A 26,271-nucleotide genomic window follows, 5' to 3' on the forward strand; every position below is an offset into this window, starting at 1 on the left:
TTGTAGATGAAAAAGGGGGAGGGTCGGAAAAACCTCCTAGTGGGGAAAATTCTTCGTCGCCTCTCTCATGCTCATCACCTCCAAGCGAAGTATCCATTCCGCTTCGAGTGATGACCATTCTGAAGTCATGGGTTCTTGTGGTCTTGGGTTCTTAAGTTCACGAGGAACTTGGTTCTTGAGGGTCTTGGGTTCTGAAGTTCACGAGGAACGTGGGTTCTTGAGGTCCTTGATTTGTGAGAATCCAGGGTTCTTGAGGTTTTTGAGGTTTTCTTTCGCTTGCAAATCGCGTTGGAGAAGGATCTTCTCTTCACCCGAGTTCTACCCTTTTCTGCGGGCGCACCCCTTGGCGGCCTTGCGCTCACACCAAGGTTGCTTTTTCCCACATCACGTCGATTGGCCTGCCGCTAAGTGCACGGTCCGCTCTCAATGAGTGAAAAGAGACACAAGGGGAGGCTGGACAAGACCTTTCTTCTTGGGATTCTTGTCACTCTTCAACAAAACATGATTAGGAATCGCCACGCCCAAGTAAACTTGGGTTCGTGCGATCGCAAAAAGCAAAAAAATTCTTGTGGTTCTTGTGGTTCTGTAATGCAGAACACTTCCAAAACTCTGATACCAATGTTAGGTGCGGCGGAATGAATGTTGTATTTTCTCAAGATTAGTGATCTTTATTGCTCAAGGTTCCTTTTAGTTCTTAGGGAAAGAGAGAGCCTTCCGTCTTGTAGAGTGCTGTGGTCACGAACAAAGTGAGTGGATTGTGCGTGCAAGTGAATGAGACTGAGAGAAGGAGAGAGAAGAAATACGACACTGAGATGTTGTAAAACCCTCTTCCGAAGGCCCCACTCTCGTCGGCGAGAGTGGTCTACTTTGATTGCACAAAGGTGTACAATGCGTATGCAATGGACTGATGCAATGGGACTATGCCGATGACGACGACGGTGATGACGACGGGAATTTGATGGCTGAAATCTGAGTTCTTCTATTCGCTGACTTCTGGGACTGTTTCGGTGGCTGAAAATGACTGTTTTGGCTGCGTTTTCTTGGGCTAAACTTGGGGGATCATCTGCAACTGAATGGGGGAATCTACCACGATTCTAACTGCTGAAAACCTGCGTTTTCTAATGGATGAAATCTGCGTTTTTGCTCATGCTGAAAAACGCTGGAAAGCTGAGATTCTGCTGGTCAAAACGCTGAGATCTGCATCTGGTAAGGTGGCGTTTTTGTGGGAAAAACGCTGGCTGATATGGTTTGCTGAGGGAAAAACGCCAGGGCTGGATTCTGCTAGGGGGGCGATCCTGCAAGGGATGAGGGACTTGGATCTATGGCGATGTCTGCAAAGCTGAAAACGCCAATGGTGGGAACTGGCCCGGCGAGGATGGAATCCAAAACGCTGGGGGTGGGGGGTACTGCTGAGAAGTTGCCTATTGAGCGGGAGCTCCTGCTGCCTCTTCTGCCAGAAAGTGCTAACTTTGGTTTGCTTATATATTAACTTAGCAAAATTGCCCTACCTACTTTTGTTGGAAAGTCACTTAAACATAATAAGTGAAAATACCAATAAATAAGAAATTAGGCTAAATGCACTGGAAAATTCCCCTAACTGATGCTAATGGATTCTGATGGGAATTCCGATGATCATGCTGTGTGCGACCGGAGGATATGCATCTATGCTAAGTGACTGGACATGCACGGTCTACGAATAGACTCACAAAAGTGCCAGATCACTGCTAATCTAGACTTGACTTGACGTGACTGAATCCTGCTGTGGTGTAGCTTGTCCACGGACACATAGGGTTGGGATGTGTCACGTGACACCCGTAGAAAAGAAATTGGCCGTGCTCTGATACCACTGCAACAGACTTGGACACTCCAAGTCAAGAATCAATCGCGACAGCACCACATAACCACTTCAAAACAATCACAGATCACAATAGATTTGCACTGGGCTGGCGGAGTTCCGTGCCTAGAGATATTGGCCCCAAAGACGGGCGTCCCTTTTGGTATTCCTTTTTTTGTATTAATCAATTCAAAGTACAAGAGAGTGGGTCGGGATTCACTCTCAGACTCCGCGTCCAGATGCTCTGAGAAGTGAAGGCCCAAACCACTTATTTAAATGTTTACAAGGGATGCCAAAAGCAGAGCCCCAAAAGCTTCAAGTCAAAAGCAACTGCTCTCTCTCTCTCTCTCTCACAGAGAGTCAAACTTGAAAGCAAAAGCATTCTCTGTCTCTTTCTCATTGCGTAGAGAAAAAGCAAGGCGTTCGTACCGCTGGCCGCAAAACGCGTTGCAAATCACGGAATCCGTACCAGCTGCCACGTGGCATTCCTCTGGCAAATTAGGGTTTCAGCCAGAAATTAGGGTTTGCTGAAAATTAGGGTTTTTGGCAGATTTTAGGGTTTGCAGGAATTTTAGGGTTTTTGGCAAGAATTAGGGTTTCTTCTGTCCTTAGCCACGTCATCACTTTGTGACACCTCCCTACAGGGTTAGTACGGCTCATCAGAAAGAGATTATGGGCCAAGTAGAGGAGCTATTAGAAAAAGGGTTGATTCAACCTAGTTCTTCGCGCTTTTACTCCCCAGTGCTTCTAGTGCAGAAGAAGGATGGCTCTTGGCGCATGTGTATTGAATACCGTGCATTGAATAAGAATACCATTAAGGTATTGGCGCATGTGTATTGATTACCGTGCGTTAAATAAGAATACCATTAAGGACATGTTTTGTAATAAACTTGGACACCCCAAGTCGGGAATCTGGCACGACACACGAGAGAATCACTAATACTTAAATCACAATTTAAGTGAGATGACACGGCCCAACGCAGTTTTGTGCTCAGAGGTATTGGTCTCCAAAGTCTAGCGCCCCTTTCGGTATTTATTTTTATTTTAACAATTGAGCAAAGTACAAATTCCACGAGCCCTCTTTGCTCAACGCTCGTCAGCAATCTGAGTGGAAGAGAGGCCCTAGGTATATATTTAAAGGCCCATGGCCTCTCAAAAGGAGTACATGAAAAGCTTTAGTTCTTAAAAGCACTCAGACCCAAAAGTTAGCGCTTCAGCCAACCAACATGATTTGTGGCTCAAAAAGAAGGGGTCCGTACAGCCTGCCACGTCAGCGTGATTTGCGGAAATCCCAGCCTGCCACGTCAGTAGTTCACGCGATTATTGGGCCTTCTTTTCTTTCTTTACTTATGTGTCCCTTGGGCCCCATCAGAAGAGACCTCTTAAGTTGGGTACAACTTATTAAATTAGTCTTGTATCCCTGTGGTAATGGCACACCATCATTTTGTGACATACCCCTCTCTTGAAAGAATTGTAATCGCCCTCGATTGCACATGCAAAATCAGACATAAGCCGTAATCCTGTTCAGTAGACATTGACTCTAAGTATCGACGCACTAGACGACACGAATCCAACACTTGCACAAAGAAGACAATCATTGGACATCAAATCACATTCAAATGAAATCACATAAAATCCATCGAGATCTAGGACCATGATCTCTTGGCAACGTGTTTAGCAATCGCATCTAGATTCACACCGGACCTCACTGATGGCAGATTGACTAATTCTTATTGCTATCATGTCCATAGAATCTCAAGACCGAAATGTTGCAGTCATTTTGTCTTTCAAACCTGCACTCAAACACAGTCACATGAGAGAGCACACGTGTATCAGATTCATTTTTGAGAATTCCCATTTCAAAGTACTTCATTCATAAAGTCATAAAGCAAAATACTGTCCGCACATCAGTATCCCTAAAATCCAAAGGAAAATTAGTGACTTTATTCCATTTGGGTAATCTGTGACGAAGGAGCGGAGTAACTCCCCTTTTGTGTAGTCTCTTCTGCACTAGATTCAACCGTGCTGATCTGTGGGATCTCTTGGAATAGAGGAAGCTAGACCGGAAGCCTCAAGGTAAAGTTCCAATATCTGAGGATTATCTGCTTGGTCCTCCTCCTCCATCCACTTCGCATCCAATGCTGGATAGTTCTTGAATTTCACCAAGAACCTTCGTATCACTTTATCTTTCACTTTCCTTTCCTTGTGAGCCAGTATCTGTTTAGGAACGAGTATCTCCTCGCTCTCTTCTACTTCAGGTTGCTCCTCAGGCTCCGTGTTGACTGGCATCTCACCCTTGAAAGGTTTCAAGAGACTCACATGAAAAGCATTATGAATCTTCCAAGTATCTGGCAACTTCAGTCCAAAGGATACATCATTTATCTTTTCTTGAATCTTGAAAGGGCCATAATATCGCATTCTTAGCTTTGGAAAAAACAGCTTTCCCAAAAGCATTAAACTCAAAAGCTTTTAATTTTAAAAGCAATAGGCCCAAAAGCTGCCATCAAAATTCAGTCAGCACTTTTTACGCAAATTCCATACGGAATGCCACGTCAGCACTGCCAGCGTGATCTGCGGGTCCGTATAGCTGCCACGTGTCAACGAGAATCGCGGCGTGATTTTCGGGCAGTGTCTGTGTGTCCGGGGTTAGCCACGTCACCAGTTTGTGACATACCCCCCTCTTGAAAGCATTGTAATCGCCCTCGATTACGCCTGCAAAACAGACAGAGGCCATAAACTGTCTTAGTAGACACTGGCTGTTAGTACCGACGCACTAGGCACAACACATTTAGCACATGTACCAATCGACAGTCTCATCACTTGACATCATAGGACATCACATGGCAAATCAATCTAAATTCATTCCAAATCTCAGACCATGATTAATCGGCAACGTATTTAGTAATCGCATCTAGATCCAAGCGGGACCTCACAGATGCCCGATTAACTAATCCATATTGCAATCATGTCTATAGAGATATGAAACCGAAATGCTGCACTCATTTCGTCTTTCACTCAAACACGTCAAGTACAAATCAATCAATATCATTTTATTTTCAGGAATTCCAATTTATAAAGTCATACAGTAGAATACTGTCAGCCCAGCAGTATCCCTGAAACCCAAAGGGTTCTCAGTGACTCTATATCAAAAATCGAGGTAATCTCTTGACAAAGAAGCGGAGTGACTCCCCTCTTTTGCAAACTTGTTGCACTAGATTCACCCATGCTGAAATCGGGGTTCTATCGGAGTAGGCTATGCTAAACCGAATGCTTCAAGGTAAAGTTCCACAATCTGAGAAGTATCTGCTAGGTCCTCCTCCTCCATCCACTTTGCATCCAATGCAAGATAGTACATGAATTTAACCAAGAACCGCCTAATCACTTTACCTTTAATCTTTCTATCTTTATGTGCCAATATTTGTTGTGGAACGAGTATCTCCTCGCTTTCCTCCACTTCAAGTTGCTCATCTGGCTCCCCATCATGGCTGTGTCAAAATGTGAAAAGGGGAAGCAACCTCTGCAAACTTTCTATTGAACCGCCGGTAGTCAGAACATAAGCCCAAGAAGCTTCGAACTTCATGGACATTCTTCAAATCGGGCCAATCACGTATAGTCTCATTCTTAGCCGGGTCCATCTGTACTCGTGTGTCACGTGACACATCCAACCCTATGTGTCCGTGGACAAGCTACAGCACGACAAGGGTTCAATGAGTCCAGTCAATCTAGATTTAGAAGTGATCTGGCACTTTTGTGAGTCTATTCGTAGACCGTGCATGTCTAGGCACTTAGTGTAGATGCATATCCTCTGGTTGCACACAACATGATCATCAGTATTCCTACGAGAATCCATCAGATTCCATCAAGGGAATTTTCCAGTGTATTTAACCTATTTTTCCTATTTTTGACATTTTTCACTTATTATTTTTAAGTGACTTTCCAACAAAAGTAGATAGGGCAATTTTGGTAAGAAAATATATAAGCAAACCAAAGTTAGCACTAAATGGCAGAAGAGGAAACAAGAGCCAAGCTCAGCAGGCAACTTCTCCAACAAGACCCTTGGTGGATTTCCTCCAAGCAAGAAGAACCTCCCTTAGCGTTTTCTTCATCAGCCATTGCCTAGCGTTTTCAAGATCTGCACCATCGCCAGAACCAAGCCCTAGTGCCTAGCGTTTTTGCATCAGCATCCTCGTCAGCAGAAGACCTTCCCTAGCGTTTTTGGGAACTCAGCATTCCTAGCGATTTTGCAAAGAAATGCAGCCCTAGTGTTTTTGAAAACCTCAGCTTTTGCAGATCTCAGACATCGCCATTTTGAGCAGTAGAAGACCATCGAGATTCAGCCCTAAAGTAGCAGTAGATTCAGCCCGGTAAGAACCTCAGTTTTCAGCCGTTAAGAATCCCTGTTTTCAGCCCAAACCTGCAGATTTTCAGTGACAAAGACCCACAGAAAACAGCCCCCAAATCAGCGTTGTTGGACTAGTCGTAGATTTCAGTCCATAGCGTTTTTGGACAGCAGTAGAAAGATTGCAGATTTCAGCCCTTAGGTCGACTTCGTCATCACTGTCCTCATCGTCGACATAGCCTAGACTTGCATCAGTCTCATGCATTCAGTTTGTACCAGATTGTGCAATCAATAGTAGACCACTCTCGCCGACGAGAGTGGGGCCTTCGGAGGAGGGTTTTACAACGTTGCTGGTGTCGTATCTCTCTTCTCTCTCTATCTCTCAGTCTCATACACTTGCACGCACAGTGTCCATTCACTTTGTTTGTGATCATAGCATTCTCTCATTAAGAACGGAAGGCTCTACCTTCCATAAGAACAAAAGGAACCTTGAGCACAGTTCGGAGCACTCATCTTGAGGAAAGCGCAAACATTCATTCCGCTACACCTAACAATGGTATCAGAGCTTTGGCAGTGTTCTGTATCTCTCAAGGAAAGAACCACAAGAATCACAAGATTTTTCTTTTTTGCTTATTGCGGTCGCATGAACCCAAGTTCGCTTGGGCGTGTCGATTCCTAATCGTGTTTTTGAAGAGTGACAGGAATCCCAAGAAAGAAGGGCTTGTCCAGCCTCCCCTTGTGTCTCTTTTCACTCATTGAGAGCGGACCGTGCACTTAGCAGGCGGCCAATCGATGTGAGGTGGGAAAAAGCAACCTTGGTGTGAGCGCAAGGCCGCCAAGGGGTGCGCCCACGGAAAGGAGTAGAACTCGGGTGAAGAGAAGATCCTTCTCAAACGTGGTTTGCAAGCGAAAGAAAACCTCAAGAACCTCAAGACCCTCAAGCACCCAAGAATCCAAGACCCTCAAGAACCCAAGTTCCTCGTGAACTTAAGAACCAAAGATCATAGTGCATGGTCGTCACCTGAAGCGGAATGGATACTTCGCATACGGGTGATGAGCATGAGAGAGGCGACGAAGAATTTTCCCCACCAAGAGATTTTTCCGACCCTCCCCCTTCGCCATCTACGCCACAAAGTGTACCAAACCCTATGGAGGCAATGGTCAAGCAGATGATGGACATGATGGCCAAACAAGAAGAGACTCTCATGAACATGATGGCCCAACAACAAGAAGCGAATCGAATTGCGTTGGCTCAACAAGAAGCAAATCGCATTGCTTTAGAACGCGAACGCGACGAACGAAAAGAATAAAGAAAGAAGGAAGCGGTAGCACGAAACGCAGCCTTGGAGGCCGAGCGTGAAGCTCAAAAGGTGGCCTTGGTGGCCGAGCGTGAAGCTCAAAGAGTGGCTTTGGAGATCGAGCGTGAGGCTCAAAGAGAACTACACACTCAAGAATTGATTCGACAAGTACTTGCCTCGAAATCCGAACCAACCAAAGATCGTGGGAGTTCCTCAAGTGGCGCAAGCCACGATGCGGATTCCAACCATTCAGTCACAAAGAAGTTGACTTTCAGTAAGTATGATGGTAAGATGGAAAGCTACGGTTATTTATTCTTGGTTGCATCAATTTAATGCTTATTTTGCGACAACTAAGAAGACAGGAAATAGCAAAGTTTTGACGGCAGCCATGTACCTTGCCGGTGATGCCATTAATTGATACCACGCATGGCAAGAGGCACAGTTAGCCGCGCACCTAGAGGAAGCCGACGAACTCACGCCCCTTTCCTTCAATTGGGTTGATTTCCAAGACAAGCTCAAGGTGCGGTTTATGCCACCTCAGTACCTCGTACGATTGAAGGGCAATTGGCGCGCTTTCAAGAAAAATGGTATGCTGGTTATGTCTTTTTCAAATCGTGTTTTGCAGCTAGGTACCCAATTACGCAAGTCGGAATATGAACGCAAGGAGGCATTCCTTTATGGATTGGACGAGTATATCAAGTACGATGTCGAGGTGCTCGATCCAATCGATCTCAACAAGGCGGTAGCGATTGCTCTCGCACAGGCAGGGCTGGTCTTGTCCGTCGGACGGAACGAGGCGTACGGTGGCGTCCCGTCCGGTCAATGCGTCCGTTGGGTCCGGTGGTTTTTAGTACGTTTGACCGGTTTTTTAGTCCATCGACTGCGCTTTTTTTTGGGAGGTTTTTGGGTTACCTTTTGGCATAAAATCCCTCCCACCTATCCTAGGATCCCCCCCCCCCCCCCCCCCTCCCACATGCTCTGCCTTGAGCTCTCTCTCTCTCTCTCTCTCTCTCTCTCTCTCTCTCTCACACACACACACACACGCACGCACACATTGCTTTGGATTCCATTAGACTCCTCCCTCTCCCTCTCCCTCTCCCTCTCTCTCTCTCTCTCTCTCATTGCTTGATTGTCTCATTGTCTCATTGCCCATTGTGTCTCATTGTCTTGATTCTCAACTCTTGAGTGTCGGCACTTGGCACTTGCAAGTTGCCTTCTTGTCCAATGTGATAATCAATTGTCTAATTGTCCCAAGTCTAAAATCTAGGGTTAAGAATTGCATGTTTTTATTTTTGAACGTACGTAACCATGTCGTACGACATAAAATTTTCTAGTTCGATGAGTACCGTACATCTTCGTACGTGGACAAAACGTACGTGACCGTACGAGACCACCCTGCGCACAGGAGATAAAGCACAACAAGGGAAAGCCTAAGGAGAACAAGACTTCCACAAAACAAGGGAAAGCCTAAGGAGAACAAGACTTCCACAAGTACCTCGCAAACTTCTCAGAACTCTCAGAACGGTAAGAATGGTAACTCTTCTAACCAATCTTCCAACAGTCTCTCAGAAAAGAATTCTTCCAATGAATCTAAGGGTAAGGCTAACACAATTGCTAAACCTAAGCTTACTCCAGATGAAAAGGTAGCACAAGGAATTGTAGGAGGATACATCACGTCGGAAGAGCAAAGCACTTATTCTAAGGAAGGTCGTTGTTTTCATTGTGACATTAAGGGTCACATAAAAAGAACATGTCCTAAGCTTGAATCGAATGAATTTAAAGAATCCTCAGAACCCACTTCCTCTGTCAATGCAATTAATGATAACACGAGTGTGTCCCAAGTTTATCATGACCCTCCCATTGATGATTCTCTCATTAAATGTTATGGTTATATGACGGGGCAGCGTTTTGTCATATTGTTTGACCCAAGTAGTATGCATGATGTGATTAGTCCCTCTATTGTTAAGAGAGCCCGCCTAGAAGTTAGTCAGAGATCTCCTATCGAGGTCTCTGGCTTTGTTCCCGCTATGGATGCTCTCATCATGGAGGAGTGCCTTGATGTGTTGTTTGGAATTCAACAAGCTGCCTTCCCTAGAAGATTTGTTGTCTCTCCTCTCTCAGGATGTGATATGATTTTGGACATTCGATGGTTTCGTGATGCTAACACTCTTATTGATTGGGAGGCTGACGCTTTCACTCTCAATGTCAAAAGTGATTCTCCCATTGTCATTTATGGAGAGGACATTGTTTATTCTCCATCTCTCATTGCTAATATGCAGGACAAGATTGAACGGATTCATGAGAAGGAGACTCTCTCAGTCTCTTCTTCTCCAAAGCATGATACACAGGATTTGCATGATTATGAGAAGCATGATGATTTGATTGACAATGATAAGCATGATGATTTGGATGATAAAGACAAGCATGATGATTTGTATGATCAAGATGTGATTTCTCACAAGCATGATGATTTGCATAATCAAGATGTGATTTCTCACAAGCATGATGAGTTGCATGAAGATGATGTGATTGTTCACAAGGATGATGTGTTAGTGGATGCTTTTTCTAACGAAGCTAACCTCATTGTAGATTCGATCAATCACGAAGAACCGATCTTGGCTTTCGAGTTGAGGTCCAAAGAACCCCCGCAGGAAGTTTCGATCAGTCAAGAAGAACTGATCTTGGCTCTCGAGCCTAGGTCCAAAGAACCCTCACAGGAAGTATTATGTGCTCGCATGATTGATACGCACGCATTGTTCTAGTGTTTCATTCGTGATCGTTTCTTGTATTTTAGTCCGCGTCTTTATGTGTTTACTTTTCCTAGACATGACATATTGTATGTTGAGCACGTTTCACTCATGAATGAGCATGAATGTATGCGGATTGTTCATGAAAAGCTGAAAAGTATGCATTCAAGGAAGTCACATTTCATGTCTCTTCCTTGGCATGACACATTTGTAGAAAGAGCACATGACAGTATGAGCATCAAGCATAGGCATTTCCATTGTGAATTGCCACAGTTGATTGCTTTAGATCAGAAGAGAGATTCGATCTCATTGTTTGCGTGTGTGTGCTGAATGGTTTAGCACTCCAACTATTGGTTCATCTACATTGCATGCACAGTCTTTTAGGAAGACGAGATTTTTTCCACTCACTTTACATGGAATGGGTATGTTCATGGTTTTGTGTTGGAAATGGTTTCAGGAATTTTCAGCCATGGAGATTCTTGAAGAAAGAAAGAAGCATGACTCTAGACGAAGTTGAAGCAAGAAAGGAGATTCAAAAGACTTTGTGTCGTTTTTGGCGCGGCCCAAAGAAGCAAGCATTGCAGACCTTTATGAAGTTTAAGTACCGCACGACCCACACATCAGAGTGGGCCGACGAAGAGTCCCTTCCAGGATTCCGGATGCTATTGGCGATCTCCCTCGACGCCATACAGTTCGGTACCAATACCTCACTTTGAAAAGGATGGGATGTCACGTGACACATCCAACCCTATGTGTCCGTGCACAAGCTACAACACGACAAGGGTTCAGTCAGTCCAGTCAGTCTAGATTTAGAAGCGATCTGACACTTTTGTGAGTCTATTCGTAGACCGTGCATGTCCAGGCACTTAGTGTAGATGCATATCCTTTGGTTGCACATAGCATGATTATCAGTATTTCCACCCGAATCCATCAGATTCCATTAAGGGAATTTTCCAGTGCATTTAACCTATTTTCCCTATTTTTGACATTTTTCACTTATTATTTTTAAGTGACTTTCCAACAAAAGTAGGTAGGGCAATTTGGGTAAGAAAATATATAAGCAAACCAAAGTTAGCACTAAATGGTAGAAGAGGCAACAGGAGCCAAGCTCAGCAGGCAACTTCTGCAACAAGACCCTTGGTGGATTTCCTCCAAGCAAGAAGAACCTCCCTTAGCGTTTTCTTCATCAGCCATTGCCTAGCGTTTTCAAGATCTGCACCATCGCCAAAACCAAGCCTCAGTGCCTAGCATTTTTGCATCAGCATCCTCGTCAGTAGAAGACCTTCCCTAGCGTTTTTGGGAACTCAGCATTCCTAGCGTTTTTGCAGAGAAATGCAGCCCTAGCGTTTTTGAAAACCTCAGCTTTTGTAGATCTCAGACATCGCCATTTTCAGCAGTAGAAGACCATCGAGATTCAGCCCTAAAGAAGTAGCAGATTCAGCCCGGTAAGAACCTGAGTTTTCAGCCCTTAAGAATCCGTGTTTTCAGCCCGAAACCTGCAGATTTTCAGCGACAAAGACCCACAGAAAACAGCCCCCAAATCAGCGTTTTTGGACTAGTCACAGATTTCAGCCCATAGCGTTTTTGGACAGCAGTAGAAAGATTGCAGATTTCAGCCCTTAGGTCGACTTCGTCATCACCGTCGTCATCGTCGACATAGCCTAGACTTGCATCAGTCTCATGCATTCAGTTTGTACCAGATTGTGCAATCAATAGTAGACCACTCTCGCCGACGAGAGTGGGGGCCTTCGGAGGAGGGTTTTACAACGTCGCTGGTGTCGTATCTCTCTTCTCTCTCTATCTCTCAATCTCATACACTTGCTCGCACAGTGTCCATTCACTTTGTTTGTAATCATAGCATTCTCTCATTAAGAACGGAAGGCTCTACCTTCCAAAAGAACAAAAGGAACCTTGAGCACAGTTCGGAGTACTCATCTTGAGCAAAGCGCAAACATTCATTCCGCTGCACCTAACATCGTGTTGCTGAGATGATGTGTCCCAGAAAGTGTATCTCTGGTAAGAAAAATTCACTTTTCTTGGCATTGATTACTAACTTGTGATCTCGTAATGCCTGAAAGATCTCTAGCAGATGTTGTCTATGTTCTGTCTCATCCTTGGAGAAGACTATAATGTCATCAAAGAAAGTGCCAACAAAAGATCTGTACTCTCTGAAAATCCTATCCACCATTCAATTGAAAGTCGTTGGAGCATTGGTAAGGCCGAAAGACATCACCAAAAATTCATATAAACCGAAGCTCGTCCGAAAACCTGTCTTGTAGACATCTCTCGGTGCGATTCGGATCTGATGGTATCCGCTTTTGAAATCAATCCTGCTGAAACAAGAGGATCCCTGTAATCTGTCAAGAATATCATCGATCCTCGGAATTGGAAATTTGTTCTTGATGGTGATTTTATTCAGAGCTCTATAATTAATGCATATTTTCCAAGATCCGTCTTTCTTTAAAACCAACGACACCGAAGAGCAGTAGAGTGAAGTACTCGGCTGGATAAGACCCTTTTCCAAGAGGTCTTTCACTTGGTTCATAATCTCTTCATTTTGGGCTCTGCTCACACGGTAGGGTGGCCGGTTCGGTGGTATGCTTCTAGGTATCAGATCAATAGTATGATCCTCAGGACGAGATGGTGGCAACTCACCTGGCAGGCCCTTAGAAAAGCAATCAGCATGATAATGGAGAAAATCTTGGCGTTCTTTATCAAGTTCAAACATATTCGTCATGTGTTCATCATTTAACTCTTTCAAATAGATCGAGTAAAGAAACAGATTGGATTTCATTAATTTGGAAACGACCGAAGCCGATACAATAGGGACAGACTCGCCCTTCAATTGCACATCAAGTACAATTTTTCGGCCCTTTTCATTTGTCAATGTCGCTTTCTTCGCCTGATAATCAACCACGGCGTTGTTCTTATGGTACCAAGGGACTCATCACAACCTTCCAAGGGCATTATGTAAAAGTCCTCGTGCCCCAAACACCCCTGACAATGCAACCGAAGTTTGCCAATTGCAGGTGTAAGGGCTATGTCCCGTCCGGGTGCCACTAGAACTGCCTCTGCTTGTGGTCCCATCCGATCGGGTGTAATCTCGAGTCGTGCCGCCAATTTAGGTGAAATGAAGTTGGCCTTGGCTCCTCCATCAAAGAAAATCAGTGCTTCTTGATCTTTCACTTTGCCCCAAGCCGACAAAGTTCTGTACTTTCATCAATCGTGCTTGGGTCAGTACCCATGCAATCTGGAACCAGTCCTGCTTTCATCTTGCCTTTTCTGCCACGTTCCTCAGTTGCTCTCGAACTCTCTGGCCTGTCTTCATTATGTTCTTGCTATACCTTTTTAGAGCACTTCGTGGAGACGTGCCCATGTTCCCTCCATACAAAACACTTCCCCTCTTTGATGTAATTGGCCCTCTCTCGAGTGAGCCGGGCTAGTGAATGCTTGTCTTTCTTTTCTTGGGAACTCTTTCTCTTTCTACTTTCATTGTTAGAAGTCTGTTGGGTTCTCTGAGTCAAGATCTCATCAGTGGGTAAGTCAAATTGCCCGAATGTATTGCAAAACCCCGTTTCGCATGACCCATCAATTCTTGAATAGAATTTGACTTTTGTTCCAAGCAGTAGTCTCGGATCTCTGTAGGAAGTCCACAGCAAAACCGCCTAATCTGTTCTTTAAACAAGACCTTCTTAAATGAAGAGGCTAGTAGAAAAGAGTTCCAAAATCTCTCGCAACAAGTGTCCAGAGAATCTCCCTTGGTCATCCGAAGATGATTCCAAGCAGTTCGTATATCTCGTTCGTACTCTCGAGTCAGCCAAGAAGAAATAAAAAGCCTTTTGAATTCAACCATTTAACTGGAGCTTCCTTCCTTAGAAGAAGTGTGGACCACCATGTTCGAGCATTTCCCTTGAAGAAGGATGTAGCCCTCCTAATCTTGGAGTGCTCTGAGTAATGCCCTATAGAGAAAGCTATGTTAAACTGTTGTAGGAAGGCGAAAGCCCTCGGAGCATCTCGGAATTCTTAAAAAGAGTCAAACTTAATTGATTGTCCACCTTCTTTGAATTCTTTTACTTTCTTGCTTTTATCTTCGAGGAAGTCATATTGGTTGGCTTTGTAAAAATGCTTCTTCTTTGCATAAAACATGTGATCATCAGAGTCCGAACTATTTGAGGATGACTCCTCTGTAGAACTGTTAGAAACTGGGTGAAATTTAGGCTTCTTTGCCTTTTTCTTTCCCTTTCCGAAGCTTTGCTTTTTGCCTTTTCTGTCTTTTTCGCTCGAGTCAGAAGAGCTAGAAGAATTGTCAGAAGAAGAAGAAGAAGCAGAAGAAAAACTGGGTAGTCCTTCAAATCGTACACGCTTCTTCTGCTTTCTTGCCAATGCAAAAGAAGATTGACGACCCAAATAACCTGGGAAGTCAGTCCCTTTCTTGTACTCTTTTTCGTGCTTTTTGGGTTTGTTGTTTGCGTCCAAAAGCCGACTGATCTGTGTCTGAACTACCTCTTGTAATTCTTGCTCTATAAACATCCTTGGAGAAGAAGGTTTCTTGATTGCTGGTTTGATGGGTGGCTTTGTGGCCTTCTACCACTAGGTATGTACTTCTGCGAGGGATTGCTGAGACAATTTTTGCAAATTTTGGATCCTTCGCAATTTTAGTCATCTACTTTGTTGCCTCGTCAACCAATTGTCGACGTTCCATCTCTTCAATCTCAGACTGAATAGGCCGAGGTGGGCCATACTCTTCCTCTGTTTGCTCATGAGAATCTTCTTCGTGATCTCCTCCCGCATTCGTAGATGCAGAAGAAGTCGACTGTTTCTTGTTGGAATCCATAAGTGCCGCGAGAAAAGGATCGGATTTCCCGGTAGAAGAGAAATCGCCCGCGCTCTGATACCACTGTAACAAACTTGGACACCCCAAGTCAAGATTCTACCGCGACACCACAGAAATTCACTTCAAATCAGTCCACAAAATTGACACGGCCCGGCGTAGTTCCGTGTCCAGAGGTATTGGCCCCAAAAACTGGCGCCCCTTTCGGTATTTCTTTTTGTATTAATCTGTGCTCAAAGTACAAGAGAGCGGGTAGGTGCTCACTCTCAGACTCTGCGTCTAGATGCTCTGAGAAGTGAGGCCTTGCCCACTTATATAAAGGTACAAGGGATGCCCAAGAGCAGAGCTCCAAAAGCATTAAACTCAAAAGCTTTTTAAAAGCAATAGGCCCAGGCTGCCATAAAAATTCAGCCAGCGCGTTTTACGTAAATTTTGTACAGAATGCCACGTCAGCACTGTCAGCGTAATCTACGGGTCCGTACAGCTACCACGTGTCTGCGCAAATCGCGGCGCGATTTCCGGGCAATGTCTGTGTGTGTCCGGGGTTAGCCACGTCACCAGTTTGTGACAAGGTAACGCGCCTGGTAGGCCTTGAGAGAAACAGTTAGCTTGTGCGTGTAGAAATTCTTGTCGTTCCTTTTCCAAATTAGACATATTTTGACCTTTGTTCATCATTCTCTTCTTTCAAGAAGATCAAGTAAACAAAAAGATTGAATTTCATTAATTTGGAAATAGCTGAAGCTGATACAAGTGGGACAGACTCGCCCTTCAGCTTTACATCAAGTACAATCTCTCGGCCCTTCTCATTCTTTAAAGTAGCTTTCCTAGCCCTATAATTGACCAGGGTACTGTTCTTGTGGAACCAAGGGATTCCTAGGAGGACTTCACACCCTTCCAAAGGCATGATGTAAAAGTCCCCGTGCCCTAAATACCCCTGACAATGCAAACGAAGTTTGCCAATGACAGGTGTAATGGCAACATTTCGTCTGGGTGCCCTAGAAGAGCCTCTAGCTGTGGCCCCATTTGCTCGGGCGTAATTCCAAGTCGAGCCGCCAATTCGAGTGAAATAAAATTGGCCTTGGCTCCTACGTCAAAGAAAATGAGGGCTTCTTGATCTCGTACTTTGCCCCATGGGCGGCAAAGTTAAATGCTTTTATTTATCTGCTCCAAGTCGGTCCCCACACAATCGGGTACTAGTTCCGTCTTTCATCTTTCCTTTCCTCCGCGTTTTGCGGTTGCCCTAGAACTCTCTGGCCTATCTTCTGATTGTCCTCTGGGTGCCTTTTTGGGGCAACCTGGGTAATCAACACTTTTCTGTTTTGAGGTACTTTGATTTCTGTTCCTTTGTCAATCGGAGACGTATATCTTTCTTTTTTTGAAACTTCCCTCGTCTATTGCTACCCTTTGTCGAATTTTGTGTGGTCCTTGGTGTCAAAATTTGGTCAGTTGGATAAGTCAGATTATCCGAATACATAGCAAACCCTTACTTAGCATGTTCCATCAGCTGTTGTATGGACTTGGACCTTTGTAATGAGCAATAATCTTGTATCTCTTTGGGAAGTCCACAACAAAATCGTTCAATTGGCTGCTTAAAAGTGATCTTTTTAAAAGAAGAGGCGGGAGAAAAGCATCCCAAAATCTCTCGCAATAAATATCCAAAGTATCTCCCTTGGTCATCCGAAGATCTGTAACAGACTTGGACACTCCAAGTCAAGAATCAACCGCGATAACACCAAATAACCACTTCAAAACAATTCACAGATCACAATAGATTTGCACTGGCCCGGCGGAGTTCGGTGCCTAGAGATATTGGCCCCAAACACTGGCGCCCCTTTCGGTATTTCTTTTTATATTAATCAGATCAAAGTACAAGAGAGTGGCTAGGGTTTCACTCTCAGACTCTGCGTCCAGATGCTCTGAGAAGTGAAGCCCTCACCACTTATTTAAAGATACAAGGGATGCCCAAAAGCAGAGCCCCAAAAGCTTTTAAAATAAAAAGCATAAGAGCTCAAAAGCTTCTCTCTCAAGTTCTCCTTTTTTTTTTGTTAAAAAAAAGCATTCTCTTCAAAAGCGAAATTCGCGTCACTCATCATTTAAAAAAAAATTTATTATTATTTTTTTTTCAGTCTCCGCAATTTCCAGAAATTAGGGTTTTTGCTGTTCGCCACGTCATCACTTTGTGACATACCCCCCTCTTGAAAGCATTGTAATCGACCGCGATTATGCCTGCAAAACCGACAAAAGCCATAAACCGTCTTAGCAGACAATGATTGTTAGTACCTACGTACTAGGAACACACATCTAGCACATGTACAAAATCGACAGTCACATCACACGACATCACCAGACATCACAGGACATCACATGACATTCAACATTCATTCGGATCTTAGACCATGATTTATTGGCAATGTAGCTAGCAATCACATCTAGGTCCAATCGGGACCTCATCGATGTCTGATTGACTAACCCCTATTGCAACCATGTCTATTCGAGATCAATCAGACCAAAATGCTGCAGTCATTTCGGCTATCAGTTCCTGCACTCACAAGAAGTCAAGAACAAATCAGTATCATTATCAGGAATTCCATTTCATAAAGTCATCCAGCAGAATACTGTCCGCTCTCAGTATCCATGAAGCTCAAAGAGACATCAGTGACTTTAGGATCAAAATCAAGGCATCTATTGACAAAGGAGCGGAGTAACTTCCCTCCTGTGCATCCCACTGCACCATATCTTCGGCCAAGCTGAATTTCTGGGTTCCGTTTGGAGTAGACTATGCTAAACCAAAACATCGAGGTAAAGTTTCACAATCCGAGGAGTATCTGCTAGGTCCTCCTCCTCCATCCACTTCGCATCAAATGCAGGAAAGTTCTTGAACTTAACCAAGAACCGCCTTCGGACTTTACCTTTCTTTGTATCCGTATGTGGCAAAATCTGTTCAGGAACAAGGGTCTCCTCGTTTTCTTCCACTACGGGTTGCTCATCAGGCTCCCCATCATCAGGCACATCACCCTTAACAGGTTTCAAGAGACTCACACATGCAATGCATTGTGAATCCTCCAAGTATCTGGCAGTTTCAATCGGAAGGAGGCATCATTTATCTTTTCAATAATCTGGAAAGGTCCGTAGTATCGCATACTAAGCTTTGGAAAAAGCCTCTCCTTTCCCTTTTCCTTTCGTAGGCGTGCCTTCTCAAAACGTAAGAGCACCCAATCATCCTCCTTCAATTTCAAGTCGCGACGATGGCGATCCACTGCCTTTTTCTCTCGTTCTTGAGACTCCTGCAAAGTCTCGCGAACCTTGGCAAAAGCCATATCCAAATCTCGCGAATATTCATCCGCTTCAAATATCTAATCTTTCGTGCTCAGGAAGGATGGAACCTTCGCAGCACTTCCAACAATCTCACATGGCGTCTTCCTCGTCGAAGAGTGTATCGTGTTATTGTAGGCAAATTCCACCAAAGGTAAATATCTTTCCCATTGAGTCTTCTGATCTGAGATATAAGATTTCAATAAATCTAGAACCACTGAATTAGCAATCTCAGATTGCCCGTCAGTTTGCAAGTAGAACGATGACGAGAATTGAAACCGCGTGCCAATGTTCTCCCAAATTGCCTTCCAAAACAAACTTGTAAATCTGAGGTCTCTGTCGGAGACAATTGTCTCAGGCATGCCATGTAATCTGAAAAATAAGTGGTGAGGGCTTCACTTCTCAGAGCATCTGGACGCAGAGTCTGAGAGTGAAACCCTAGCCACTCTCTTGTACTTTGATCTGATTAATATAAAAAGAAATATCCTGCTTTATTTTACTTCCTTTATGTCACTGGGGCCCCATCGGACGGGGTCCGCATAAGTTGGTTTCTTCTTCTGTTACTTGTTCTCTTAGGGTTTAGGCCCCTCGGCCGACATCTGCAAGTTGACTCCCTTCTCCAGGGCTTTGACACGTCAGCAGTTTGTGACAGTGAACGCAGTTCATGATTTGGTTCAAGTGTTATTTATGTGACATTAAGTCTATGTGGGAGGAGTATTTGCCATTGGTGGAGTTTGCAACTTTTCATACAACATTTTTGTACATAACGTCGACTGGTAGGACACAGTTTGAGATCGTTGAGGGTGGCAACAAGGTTTTGCCTACTAGGGATAAGATCTTTGAGGCTGATTATTTTGTATAGGATCTAGCCATATTGTTTACCAAGGTTAAGGAGGCCATAGTCACCACCCGAAACGGAAACGGCAGAAACGGAAACAGAAAAACCGGTGTTTTGGAGTTTTGCCCGAGGCCGAAACAGTTCAGAAATGCTTCTCAGTTTTTCAGAAGTAACATGAAACAAGTAGCCTAGGAGAATAGGTGGATCAATCATTGTTCATGTGACAAGTCCTAATTCAAAAGCTCAAACTTATATCTTCAAAACCAAACACCTACAACTTCATAGACGGTTTTCAAACCAGAAACCTTCAACTTTATAGACAATTTTCAAACCAAGATAAATCTCACATGGTACATACATATGAAATTGTTGACTGTGAATAAGGTATGTCAGAATTTGATATTTTCTTCTTGTAGTGTAAGGTGCAGCGGAAGTGAACGTTGAACTTTGCTCAAGATGAGTGCTCCGAACTGTGCTCAAGGGTTCCTTTTTACTTACGGAAGGGAGAGCCTTCCGTTCCTTTAGTGAGAGAGTGCAATGGACACAAACAAAGTGGTGAACACTGTGAATGAAGGTGCTGAGATTGAGAGATAGAGAGAGAAGAATACGACACCAGAATGTTGTCAAACCCTCCTCCGAAGGCCCAATCTTCCAACAATATCCCTTACTCTTCTAACCAATCTTCCAACAGTATCTCATCAAAGAATTCTTCCAATGAATCTAAGGGTAAGGCTAACACAAGTGCTAAACCTAAGCTTACTCCGGATGAAAAGGTAGCACAAGGAATTGTAGGAGGATACATCACGTCGGAAGAACAAAGCACTTATTCTAAGGAAGGTCGTTTTCATTGTCACATTAAGGGTCACATAAAAAGAACATGTCCTAAGCTTGAATCGAATGAATCTAAAGAACGTCCGAGATCTCCTATTGAGGTCTCTGGCTTTCGTCCCTGTATGGACACTCTCATCACGGAGGAGTGCCTTGATGTGTTGTTTGCAATTCACGAGACTGCCTTCACTAGAAGATTTGTTGTTTCTCCTCTGATATGATTTTAGGCATGAAATGGTTTCGTGAATTGAACCCTCTCATTGATTGGGAGGCTAACACTTTCACTCTCAATGCCAAAAGTGATTCTCCCATTGTCTTTCATGGAGTGGACACTGCTCCTTCTCCATCTCTCATTGCTAATATGCAGGTCAAGGTTGAAAGGAGTCAGGAGAAGGAGACTCTCTCAGTCTCTTCTTCTCCAAAGCATGATACACAGGATTTGCATGATTATGAGAAGCATGATGATTTGAAGGATAAGGATTTGCATGATGATTTGGATGAAAAAGACAAGCATGATGATTTGCATGAAGATGATGTGATTGTTCCCAAGGATGATGTGTTAGTGGATGCTTTTTCTAGCGAAGCTAACCTCGTTGTAGATTCGATCAATCACGAAGAACCGATCTTGGCTTTTGAGCCGAGGTCTAAAGAACCTCCACAGGAGGATTCGATCATTCAGGAAGGATCGATCTTGGCTCTCGAGCCTAGGTCCAAAGAACCCTCACAGGAAGTATTATGTGTTCGCATGATTGATACACATGCATTGTTCGAGTGTTTCATTCGTGATCGTTTCCTGTATTTTAGTCTGCATCGTTATGTGATCCCTTTTCCTAGGCATGACATATTGTATGTTGAGCACGTTTCTCTCATGGATGAGCACGAATGTATGCAAAGTTTGTATGTCAGGAAGACACATTCCATGTCTCTTCCTTGGCATGACACAGTTTTTGAACGAGCACATGATAGTATGAGCACCAAGCATGGGCATTTCCATTGTGATTTGCCACAGTTGATTGATTTCGATCAAACAGAAAAAATTCGATCGCATTGTTTGCATGTGTTTGATGAATGGGTTGTCACTCCGTCTCTATGTTCATCTACATTGCATACACAGTCTTTAGAGAAGACACGATTTTTTTCCTTCACTTTACATGGAATGGGTATGTTCATGGTTTTGTGTTGGAGATGGTTTCAGGAATTTTTAGCCATGGAGATTCTTGAAGACGAAAGAAGCAGGACTCTAGACGAAGTTGAATCATCAAAGGAGCCACATAAGACTTTGAGTCGCTTTCGGCGCGGCCCAAAGAAGCAAGCGTTGCAGACCTTTATGAAGTTCAAGTACCGCACGACCCACACATCAGAGTGGGCCGGCGAAGAGTCCCTTCCAGGATTCTGGATGCTGTTGGCGATCTCCCTCGACGCCATACAGTTTGGTATGAGTACCTCACTTTGAAAAGGAGGGGATGTCACGTGACACATCCCAACCCTATGTGTCCATGGACAAGCTACACCACATCAGGGTTCAGTCAGTTTAGATTAGCAGTGATCTGACACTTTTGTGAGTCTATTCATAGACCGTGCATGCCCAGTCACTTAGCATAGATGCATATCCTCCGGTTGCACACTGCATGATCATCAGTATTCCCTTCAGGATCCATCAGATTTAGTCAGGGGAATTTTCTAGTGCATTTAGCCTATGTTCCCTATTTTTGGTTATTTTCACTTATTATTTTTAAGCGACTTTCCAACAAAAGTAGGTAGGGCAATTTTGCTAAGTTAATATATAAGCAAACCCAAGTTAGCACTTTCTGGCAGAAGAGGCAACAGGAGCTCCCACTCAACAGGCAACTTCTCAGCAGTACCCCATAGCACCCCCAACGTTTTTGGATTCCATCCTCGCCGGGCCAGTTCCCACCATTGGCGTTTTCTCATTTGCAGACCCTCGTCATCAACCTCCGCATCCTAGCCGTTGCAGATCCCCAGTATCGCCATCAAACTCCATTTGCTAGCGTTTCCACAATTCAGCCATCTCAGCGTTTTTGGATTGCAGATGCAGATCAGCCTAGCGTTTTTGGCTAGCAGCAAGACCTATCAGCGTTTTCAGTTTCAGCCCGTTACCGCATCAGAACCACAGTGTTTCAGCCTATGACACAGTAGCAGATCAGCCCCCAAGATGGTTGCAGATGTTCCCCCATTTTCAGCCATAAAAACGCAGCCAAAACAGTCATTTTCAGCCACCGAAATAGTCCCGAATTTCAGCAGTTAGAAGATCTTAGATTTCAGCCATCAAGTCACCGTCGTCGTCATCGGCATAGTCCAAGCTGCATCAGTCCATTGCATACGCATTGTACACCATTGTGCAATCAAAGTAGACCACTCTCGCCGACGAGAGTGGGGCCTTCGGAGGAGGGTTTACAACCTCTCGGTGTCGTATCTTTTCTCTCTCCTTCTCTCAGTCTCATTCACTTGCACGCACAATATCCACTCACTTTGTTCGTGATCATAGCACTCTCCATAAGACGGAAGGCTCTCTCCTTCCCTAAGAACTAAAAGGAACCTTAGCAATAAAGATCACTAATCTTGAGAAAATACAAGATTCGTTCCACTGCACCTTACACGACGAGACGGGCTGGAATTTGAAAATGCTAATGGCTGAAATCTGCAAATCTTTATATGCTGAATTCCGACTCTATGTCGGTGACGATGTCGACGACGACGATGCAACGAGGGCGCACTGAAAACGCAGATGCTGAAATCTGCGTTTTCCGGGCTGAATCTGCAAACTTTGATGGATCTGACCGTGCGGCGAGGATCTGCTGCGGGAAGGTGAGATCTGCGAGGTTCGGGACTTCTACTGCGATGTCTGACTGCCGAAAACTGAAAACGCTAATGCTTACTGAGGTCTTGTCGCGAAGATCTGCAAAAACGCTGAGATACGAGGCTGATGCAAAAACGCTAGGGCTGAAAATGGTTCCTGCTGCAAAAACGCTGTGAGTCTGTTGGTGCAAACCACTAACGCTAGGGCTGATCTGTACTCTGGTGTCGCTGGGGAATCTGCTATCGGGATGATATGTTGTGTCTTGTGGTCGTCGAGGCTGATCTACCATACAAAAACGCCAAGGGCTGATCTGTGGTTGCAAAACGCTAGGTCCTTGCTACTGTGTTGCAAAGGCGCTAGGCCTGCTGGGGTCTTGCTGAGAAGGTGCCTATTGAACCGAAGTTCTTGCTGCCTCTTCTGCCAGAAAGTGCTAGCTTTGGTTTCCTTATATATTATCTTAGGCAAATTGCTCTACCCAGTTCCTAACAAAAGTCACTTAAAAATAATAAGTGAAAAATGTCAAAAATAGGGAAAATAGGTGTAATGCACTGGAAAATGCTCCTGATGGTAATCTGATGATCATGTTGTGTGCAACTAGAGGATATGCATCTAATCTAAGTGTCTAGACATGCACGGTCTGCGAACAGACTCACAAAAGTGCCAGATCACTTTCTATTCTAGATTGACTTGATTGAACTGAATCCTGGTCATGCTGTAGCTTGTCCACGGGCACATAGGGTTAGATGTGTTACGTGACATTTAGGCATCTATAAATTGTCCGAAACGGAGTTTCTTTTGTTCCGTTTCGGGCCCTCGAAAAGCCGTTTCCGTTTTGGACCCTCAAGACGCCGTTTTTGAAGGAGGCTTTATTGTAGTCTCAAGGACGACAAAGGTTGGTTATATCAAACTAGCTATTATGCACATGGTGGGGCATGCATATGATGGATACGTTCTTGTTTTCAGGAGAACCATCGAAAGGGGTAGACGATGATCTACCAGATGCATATCTGTTCTCCGTGGAAACATGATCTTAAATCAAAGCAAGAACTCTGAGTAGACTTTGTCCAAGCAAAGGAGTGAGCCGTACAAGCATTGCAAGTGTTCCCAATGTGGTGTTCAAGTCATTTGAGTGTCCATTAACGGAGATTAAGGGGGAACACATCCTCTTGTAACAATCCAACCTGGTCTGAACAGGATAAATTATTGGACAGATTTTTGCTTGGTTCAAAGAACGACTCTGACCTCATTAAGAAACATCCCATGAGTGGTCTTTAGAGAGTGAAGTAGTGATACACTCCATTAGGTATCAGCAAAGAGAAGAAAGTAAAAGGGAAGACGTCTCTGAATTATTTGGAGGTGGGCCAAGTGGTGATAAACTAAAATGTGCCGGATGGAGGAGAGGGTGACCCACCCCTCAGGTTTGACATTTATACCTTGTGACCTTTGGTTTAGAGCTTCCATGGAAAAGCCTCAGGCAGGTTGGCATACAACGATTGGTTTGGTGCAGTGCGTAGTGGGGAACACTCCATGCTTCTGTGAACAGATTATCACGTGTGTAAACATACTAGTCATGGTTGTACCTTTTAGCGCACCCGAGGTTCTCGGGTGGTGGTACTCTGCCCATGGGAGCTCTATTGGAGATGAATGTCCGTAGCATTGCATCTCTGATTAATTATAGTGCATCCGGAACATCTTGATGAGTTTTGTGAAAGGTGGATATATCTGTGATAAATGGCCAGTGAAAAACTGTTCCAATCTGGATGAGTCAAATGTGAAAGGTTAGACCAAAATGTAATGGTTAGATAGCTGTAAACTTTGCTGCATGATATCAATGTCTACTGAAGGTCGATGTGAGGTGTTATCGAGGGCAATTCCTTGTCTTTTCAGAGGGGGTATGTCACCAAATTGACATGTGGCAAAGTGTTGATGTGGCAGGTTGTATATTGTCGATGTGGCATTTACCGCGTGCAAGTACCTGCACATATCTTTGTGTTATGCATTTTTCCCTTTACAATCATTGCTTTTTGCTGATCTTATGCCTAAAGCCTCTCAGGCTTTTAAAGTAGATGCTTTATCTTTTTATTAGTGGCTTTTGGGCAATCACATATTTAAATAAACTCAAAAACAAAAATTCTCACATATTTCTGCGTTTTGCTTTTTCTCCTCTTGGACGATTGCTTTTAGTTAGATGTTATAATTTTCAGTTAGTGGCTTTTGGGTAATCCACATGTAATAAGCATTTACAGTAATAAAATGCTGCCAAGGGTGCCTATTCCAGGGTTCAATACTTTCTGAGGGGAAATTCCACCTTCTTTGTGTAACATGTGATTGTGCTGTTCTTTTAAGTGATCCAAGTTTCAGTCCCGTCAAGGTCGGGCGCCGGGGGGCATGCACTCTGAGCCGTCCATCTACCGGACATTCTTGGCCGGAAGAAAGGCTTGTAGCCGCCGGATGCTCGCCAAGTCAGCAGTTGGGATTAACACAGCCATCATCCAATGTGAATAGGCGAAGTCATCGCTCGCCACCTGAGCATACAGAACTCGAACCTGTCAATGTCATTGCCACCTCAGCATAGAGATGACGCTGTTGCAGTAAGAACCTGCCAAGTCAGCAGCAAGAAGCATTTGTTAGCCCCCCTCCCCGACTTGAGACAGAAGACCAGAAGACTACTTTCTTTGAGCTTCATCCAACCAATCTAGAGTGGCATTTGTCAGATCATCACTCATGCCTCGTAAGGTCCAACAAAAGTGATGCAAGCTCAAAACCTGTGGAAGGAACTTCAACTAAGATTCAAGATTGCAACACCTTATTCAATATGAAAGTGCTGAGTTGATGATGGTGATGATGTTGAAGATGATTCATTAGATGGTACAATAAATAGCTGTATCTAAGGCTCATGTTAAGAGTTTCATGCCTTCAATCTTGAGGTAAGAAAAATAATATATGCCATGTATACAGTTCACAACAATTATATTGGTAAAGGTGGATGAGTTTTGAGAGCTGATAGTTATGTAGCTAGAGATTCTCTTGAGGATGAAAGATAGATGATGAACAATAACGGGGCTCCTTCTGTATTCTTGGTGGCATGCCCTATCAATTTGCACATTTCTACGACATATTGATCTCCATATTAAAATTTAAAATGTAGGAGATCTCACCAATGTGTGCAACCCCCCCCCCCCCCCCCCCCCCCCCCCCACCAAACACACACACACACACACATACACACGAGTACTCAAGACAAAAGACCAATAAGTTGAATTGTGTTTATTTTGCATCCAAGCACACTTTTATGGTCTTTGATTACACTGTACTAGACCAAATGAAGGTTCTATTTGGTGCAAGTATGTAACTGCAGGGTTTGTATGTGTGCAATGGGTTCTAATATTCATATTGAGTGCACTAAGGGACACACTTGCATGCATC

At 44.1% G+C, this 26,271-nt stretch overlaps 2 protein-coding genes across 3 annotated transcripts in view; both read left to right on the forward strand.

The window, feature by feature from the left end:
* The window catches only part of LOC147422629 (uncharacterized), a 94,198-nt gene extending 68,237 nt beyond the window's left edge, over positions 1–25,961 (forward strand). Inside the window, exon 2 of one of the 2 annotated variants that reach the window (XM_086503721.1) lies at positions 25,192–25,961. The gene's annotated coding sequence lies outside the window, so the exon portion shown is untranslated. Of the gene's footprint in view, positions 1–10,060; positions 18,997–25,191 lie in introns of those variants that run through there. The other variant, XM_086503722.1, reaches the window with a different exon arrangement.
* LOC147422630 (uncharacterized) lies at positions 19,139–25,185 on the forward strand. The gene is made up of 2 exons (XM_086503720.1): positions 19,139–23,737; positions 23,809–25,185. The coding sequence occupies exon 1, from the start codon at positions 20,245–20,247 to the stop codon at positions 21,478–21,480; it is 1,236 nt and encodes a 411-aa protein (XP_086359846.1). The 5' UTR covers positions 19,139–20,244; the 3' UTR covers positions 21,481–23,737; positions 23,809–25,185.
* Positions 25,962–26,271: the final 310 nt, after the last annotated feature.

This window comes from Adiantum capillus-veneris, chromosome 27 (assembly GCF_014529385.1).
Source record: "Adiantum capillus-veneris isolate H3 chromosome 27, ASM1452938v2, whole genome shotgun sequence".
In the NCBI taxonomy this organism is placed as follows: domain Eukaryota; kingdom Viridiplantae; phylum Streptophyta; class Polypodiopsida; order Polypodiales; family Pteridaceae; genus Adiantum; species Adiantum capillus-veneris.

Excerpts from the sequence above, each read along its gene's own strand:
- LOC147422630 (XM_086503720.1), top strand. The coding sequence starts at position 20,245 with ATGATTTTAGGCATGAAATGGTTTCGTGAATTGAACCCTCTCATTGAT.